At 41.3% G+C, this 6,810-nt stretch overlaps 1 protein-coding gene across 3 annotated transcripts in view; it reads right to left on the bottom strand.

The window, feature by feature from the left end:
* Positions 1–6,810, bottom strand: part of CDKAL1 (CDK5 regulatory subunit associated protein 1 like 1) — an 877,582-nt gene that overhangs the window by 203,549 nt on the left and 667,223 nt on the right. For all 3 annotated transcript variants that reach the window (XM_019523432.1, XM_019523416.1, XM_019523423.1), the window contains one exon: positions 3,496–3,558. In XM_019523432.1, coding sequence (XP_019378977.1) covers positions 3,496–3,558 — 63 coding nt within the window. The remainder of the gene's footprint in view (positions 1–3,495; positions 3,559–6,810) is intronic.

Raw genomic sequence — 6,810 nt, 5'->3', positions numbered from 1 at the left:
GGGGGGGGGGGCATAGGAGATGTATGGAGGCATGGGGGAGGCACAGATTAAAGCAGTGGAAACGGCTCATGCCAAGCCTCCACAGTGAAGGAGTGGGTCAGGGTTGGCAGCTGGGGTTGGGGGTTCTGTACAGCCAAGGTGGTGCACGGGGCCCAGGGCTGGGGCAGGAACGTATGGCCGCAGGGCCCGGCCAGATAGCAGGATGGAACCATGGGTGGCTCCTCTGGCGGGGGTGCTAGTGTGGGGCATGGTTTCCCACTGCTGCACGTAGTCCTGGGGAGGGGTCAAGTGCATAGGCAATGCACCAGGGGGACATGGGGGGCACATTCTCCCCCAAATTTGTGCGCCCACAGTGGAGCATGGGACTGCAGCCTGGTCTAACTGGCACTGGGTCACTTTCACAGCCCAGCAGGTGGGAGCCAGCACAAGAGGGTGGAGTGGGTTAGGGAGATTTGTTGCTGCCACCACCGCCAGGACCCTTGTTCCAGTCGCACCACCACAGAGTAATGCCATGCTGCCAGCAGCTTGAGGACTAAGAGACCGGGGCGGGGCGGGGGAAGGGAGGGCATGCTGTCCTTGCCACCAGCCACTTAAATATTTTAAAAAGCAGTAAATGTATTAGAGACATATTCCAAAAGATAAGATACCCTTAAATAAGTTTCCTCAATCTTAGCAAGCCTAAATAATGTATGGATGAGAGTCCAGAAAAGATATCCATAATACCATTCCCAGCACAAAGACTTACTCTTCTGCATGGCGAGTTAATGACCAGCTTGGCCACATGGGCTTTTTCTAGATAAATCTCTTCTCATCCCCTGGGTGTATCACATGGCCAAAGGATGAAGCCATAACACTGCAATGTCCCATTATGGTGTCCAGTGAGAGCCAATGTGAGCTAATTTCCTATCCTGATCTCTTAATGGCTCTGAACAACTCTTCTGGCTCTATTCCGCCCTCTTTTGTTCGCCCATTTGGTATAATGGAGAGAAAGTCTCAAACCTTTTTTATCAAACTAGTCACACATCCTGAAGTTCAAACAAATCACAAGATGGTTCTTCACTGACTTCACCTTTGCAAAATCATAATCACGTTTCTTTAGTCAAGCTCTGTCCTATACCATAAAAACAATCCCAGAAAACTGTTGGCCAGTACATACCAGCCAAAACCAAACTGAAGTGAAACTAAAATAAACATGTATTTCAAGTATCTGTGCAGTTCTGAGTAACATTAGTGCCTGCTTTATTTGTGATTTAAAAATGTTTATGGATTATCAGTACTAGAAAGAAGGATTAAACTAGAAACTAACTTGATCTAGTCATAATATCTGTAGCTGGCCTTCCAGGTCCACTGTAACTAGGTAGTGGATTGCCCTGGGAAAACACTGCAATGGAAGAAATAAAAAGAAATTGGAGAGAGAGATTTTCCCTATAAACTTTCATTTCTCCTTGTGATCCCTTTGCTCCCTCAGGCTCTCATGCACACAGGTAGCATGCGTGAAAATGCCAAAAGGGTAAACCTTTTGAGAGCTTCAAAATTCACTCATCAAGCAATTCTGCTACTTCTAATAATTAATAAAGGTCCTAAAACTGAGATCAAAAGGAAATATATCTAAGCATTTATATTCAATTCCATGTTGTCTGATGACTAATTTGTAAAGGAGTGCATAAGTCTTTGCAACTGAAGCCAAAATCATTTGAGGATACTTTGATATAATGCCACAAAGGATATGAGCAGGAAGGCAGCAGAACTTGCAAATGGCTAAGCTCCATTAAAAGTGCTAATAAAAGAATAATGGAATTTCCTTGTACTATGAATAAAAAGTGTTTGGCACAGGAGAATTTAGACAAAAAGAAGAGTATCAAAGCTTTTGGTTCCTCTGTTGCTTTTCTTTATTAGATCTTAATTGATCTACTATTACATTTACCTTAAACTGTTCTAACCTTAAAAAGCAATATTCCCCTCAGAAATCCTGTCACTCTAATTTCCTTTCCTATTAACATTTATCAATTTCCCCCAGTCCTGAACATCTGTACTGTCAGACTAGACATATGATGCTAGTCTTTCTATAAAGAAGAGATTTCAATTTAATTTAATCTGAAATGATATATTCCACAATTTTAGCAATTACATATCTACTATTTGAAAATGCTTTTCTAAATTGTAAGTACTCGAGACAATTGGTTACTATGGAAATATTGCAGCAACAAACTACCTGAAATTCTTCAGCCCATTTAAACATATATGAAACAGTTCTTCATTTCCAACACAGTTATCGGCTGCATAGCACAGTGGTTCCCAAACTGTGGGCTGTGACCCCAAATGGGTTCACAATGTCAGTAGATGAGGTCATGGGATGGAGGGCTGTGGGTTGGGAGTGAGGGGCAATGCTGAGGAAATAGGTCCACGCTGAAGAAATGGGGCCATAAATGGGGTCATACTGAGGAAAAGTTTGGGAAGCATTGCCATAGCCGGTCATATCTTACCAGTAGGGACGCCTGGACAGATATGCATCTCATCTAATACATTTTTTTATATACAAAAATTGTGCATTTTCCAAGTATGCAAAAACCTCCCACTATACAAAACAGCAATACAAGGAACACAGATTTCATATTTCTGAGGAACAGTTAAAAGGTTTAATGTACTTGCTTAAAAAGGCAAACTCTTGGATATATATTCAGATTTGGGAGGAGCTCCCTGTCAACATCTGCTGAACCATCCAATATTCTCCTTCAAAGTCCTCTTTTGCTTCTTTGCTGTGAGGTCTATAGAAACCTGACAGCAATCAGGCTGTTGAATTTCTAAAATCACTCCTTCTCATGATCACCAATCATGGTCTTGTGCTCCTGCTTGTTCCCATGCCTGCATCCACCCACTATCTCTTGACTTAGATTCTTAGGTTTTGGGAAACAGGCCATCGTTTCTCTTTAATGTTTTTAATACAGTACCCAAAATCTTAGCATCCTGGGTCTATGACTAGTATTCCTAGGTACTACAATGATATAAATAATTAACAACACTGTGTTTTCTTCCTTAGAATACAGTGAACACTGTGTTAAAGCAACCTTCTCCACCGATGCCTCCAGAATCAATAAAATTCATGACTACAACTTAGTTCAAGATTTAATTAGCATAACAGGCTAAAACCAACATACTCAAGAGTTTGATGCTATAAATGGAAAGAAAAAAAAAGGTTCATACTAAGGTTATTTTATAAGGTTTGGTATCAATCTGTAAATTACTTTTTCAAGAGATCACTCTGAGATTTGGATCGCATAAATACTAAATCAAGGAATACAGCCATATGAGACTGAGGTGAAGAAATTCAGTGATACATTTAATACAATATCACAAAGAAACAAAACAAAGATTCATTAGAACCTTTCAAGATATTTATAACTCCCTTTTACTCTTATACTAACCAGGAGATACGGTTACCTCATATGACTGAGATAGTTCTTAACAAAAAAAGGCAGGTAGTGTATTTTTTCTTACCTTGTGATCATAAGGATGGTATGAATGAAACAGCTGGGATAGATCCTTTGTTCTTTGCTTTTTCTGTAAAATAAAAATAATAAATCTATCAGAAAAATCAAAGGCAAAAGGAAAGGAATTGCACATTTAAAAAGATGAAAACATGAATAGATGTGTAATCTCCATGTCATTAATGGACCTTCCAGCACAAAGCACACTTTATGCACAGTAAGGCTATTAGAGCAAAAAGGACATCATCTTAATAAAGAAAGTATTTGCATATCTATGTAAGTGGAATGTGTAAGTATCTGGGATGTATTTTAGTTTCTTCATGAGAAGTCATTTGCAATGTTCTACAACATAAATAACTGTACTCTTAGGCTTCAATCCCCCCAATAATCCTGCCTATAATTCTAGCATCTACTTACACTCCATTTTACAGTTAATGGAAATCAATTTAAAGAAAACTCATTTATCATTTTTATTAATGTTTTGGTGTTAATGCTGCTACATCTTGATTGTGGAGAATTAATAGATGCCATAATATTTAATACCAAGACAGAACAGAATCTTTCTAATAGCGGTAACAGAATTCTGAGAGAGAAAGAAACCAGCCTCTATGGGCTGAATCTAACTTCGACTGAAATCAATTAATGACTTCAACTAATTTCAGTGGAAATTAAGTACATTTTCTCAGGTGCCTCCAGCTTGACAAAATGGAGCTGATTAATTGCCTTAATATTTTTATACAGTGGCATGTCACAGTAGTTACAAATCCTATTATGAAAAGTTCCATGCTGATTCGAGGTGTGATGTTGCTCCTTAAGAAAGGGTGGAGCGCTTCATGCCGAAAGCATTGTAAGCAGAGGACAGCTACATGCTACACCGGGATGGACAATTATTTTGGCTGGAGGGCCACTTAATGAGTTTTGGTGAGCTGTCAAGGGCCACACACACAAATCTTCCAGATTTACAAGTCGTAGATACAAAACAAATCATATACTAAAAATCAAACATCTACTAAAAAATATTTAGTTTTTTTATTTCAAAAAATAATTTTTGTCCTGTTTCAAATTTTTTGAGTAGTGCATATAGAGGTGATTGCATAGTAGCTCAGAATAAAATCTTCCTAATGCATGTTGTGTTTCTGTGCATTTGGCAGCTGCCCATGCTAGGTCCTGGAAACTAGGCGGGGAGGAGGGGGGCAAGGGACACCTGCAGCAGTGCTCGCAAGGGCAACGCAGGTCTAGTCCGCCCTCCTCCCCCAGCTGGCCTGGAGCTGTCCCTGCAGTGCTCACATGGGGCCAAGCCCCACCTGTTCCTGCCCAGGGCACCCCACACTGTACTTCCACCTGCCCCAGTCCTGGCCAGCATGCACAGCTTCCTGGGGGGACTGCTCCCAGTGTGGATGCAGCCACCTAGGTACTGCTCAGCACCCCCACCTCCAGCAGCTCTTCCTGCTCCTGCCCCTGTTGTGTTGCTTGAGGCGGTAGGTAGTGTGGGGTAGGAAGTGGCCATGGGGATGTGCTGGACACCACATGCCTAGCCATGTGGGGTGGGGGGTGAGCTACAGCTGGGAGGCTCCTGTCCCAGTACATGTCACTCCAGCTGCAGACCACCTTCCACCCACTCTGCCTGCCCACAGGTGGCTGCTCAAAAATTCCTAATTATTTCCCATAGTAGCATAACTATTATTTTCAGTTAAATTTAAATCCAGTGGCTTACAACTGAATTCTGTAATTCGAGGTGCTGGTACAAATTTCTGAAGGTACTGCAGCTAGGGTACTTAGGCCCTTTCTACACATGAAGCTAAAGGCACGATGGGATCTCATGCCCAATTCACACAACACGCCTCTTGCCATGCTGTGTCTCCTCTGCTTCTGCATCTCACATGCACCAGCAAGCCCCCATAGCTGGGAGCCTGACACATCCCAGCTGAGGGGCTCCCAACGGGGGGGGGAGGGGGGCACCTGGGGCTGGAGGATCACTGCAGGGGCAATCCCCTCTGCCCTGGGGGTACAGGAAACCCCCAGGGTTGGAGGATCCCTGCAGGATCCTGCTACACATGTGTAAATTAAAGCTTAATAGCAACCAGCTAAAAAGTTAGTACACATTTCTGAGGTCTAACTTTGCAGCTCTTTGGAGCGTCTTATTGTGAGACAGCTACTTTGCATGTGTAGCTGGTCTGCACTTAATTGCTCATTAACTCATTAATTTTACAATCCTGTAATATGTAAGGGGGACAGGAGCTTAGAATCACTAAAGACATCCAATGAATACCACTCTTTTCTGTGAGGTCAGTAAAAAAGTATTTTTTTTTACTCAGTAGAACTAAAGGGTGAGTGGAATAAAAGGCTGTTTTTTCATTTGCTCTCTCTCTTCAAACAAGTATGGTAAATTTTGAGATAAAGTGGGGAGTATTTGTACAGCTGATTTTAATTAGCATAAGTCACACTGAATAAGATTCTAGCTGTTCCCCTGAGACTGCTTATGGGCTACTGGGCATCTCCAACATCTGGATTTTCAAAGCAAATTGTTGTTTTTGTTGTTTCTTTCTTTCTATCTTTCTGTACAAGTCTATGCAGTGTAGCATCACCAAGGAAAATGTTGCCTTCAGTGAAGAAAATCTCTAGCAGCATTAGTAGCAATTCTATTAATTTATTTTTTTTCCCATTCAGTTAATCAAGTCTACCATTCTGGAATGTTTTCCTTATTGGTGTACACACACACACACACACACACACACACACACACACAACTGGTAGACTGCTCTATAAATATCCCCAAATTACTGGTAATGATAAAATTTTAAAGATAGATCTGCATCGCCATTAACTGAGCCACTTAAAATTATCATCTTGAAGTACTAGTATGCAAAAAGTAGAAGAAGAAGGTCTTAGTTTGGAAATCAGAAATCTCTCAGACTTCAGGAACATACAGAAAAAGTACATTTCTTGTTTATCCTCACTAGTGATAGTTCCTGCCTTCTCACCCCTGTGTTTTTCTTCCTTATGAATTGCATTTTATTACATTATTGTAATTGCTTTAAGAAAACCAATAAAATTATATGACAGAAAAGCTAGCTGCAGCTCTCTCACACCTGGCAAACTGCCATTGATCCCCTGGTTAGACAAAGTTTGGCTGCCCTCTCTCACACACAGTATACATGCCATCTTTCCTTCACAGCATATATGCTGTCTTGCATTCCTCCATTAGAGGAAATTAAAGTTTCTTTCCTCACTCACAAAAGGTAGAAGTTAAGGTCACTCTAGGGAAAATAGAATTGTTTCTTCTGAGGAAGTTTCATAGTTTCTAGGGTCGGAAGGGACCTGAGCA

Source organism: Gavialis gangeticus, unplaced genomic scaffold, assembly GCF_001723915.1.
Source record: "Gavialis gangeticus isolate Ggan-Ray unplaced genomic scaffold, GavGan_comp1, whole genome shotgun sequence".
NCBI classification, from domain to species: Eukaryota; Metazoa; Chordata; order Crocodylia; family Gavialidae; genus Gavialis; species Gavialis gangeticus.
The sequence above is the reverse complement of the archived record's forward strand: the minus strand, read 5'-3'. Positions and strand labels throughout refer to the sequence as shown.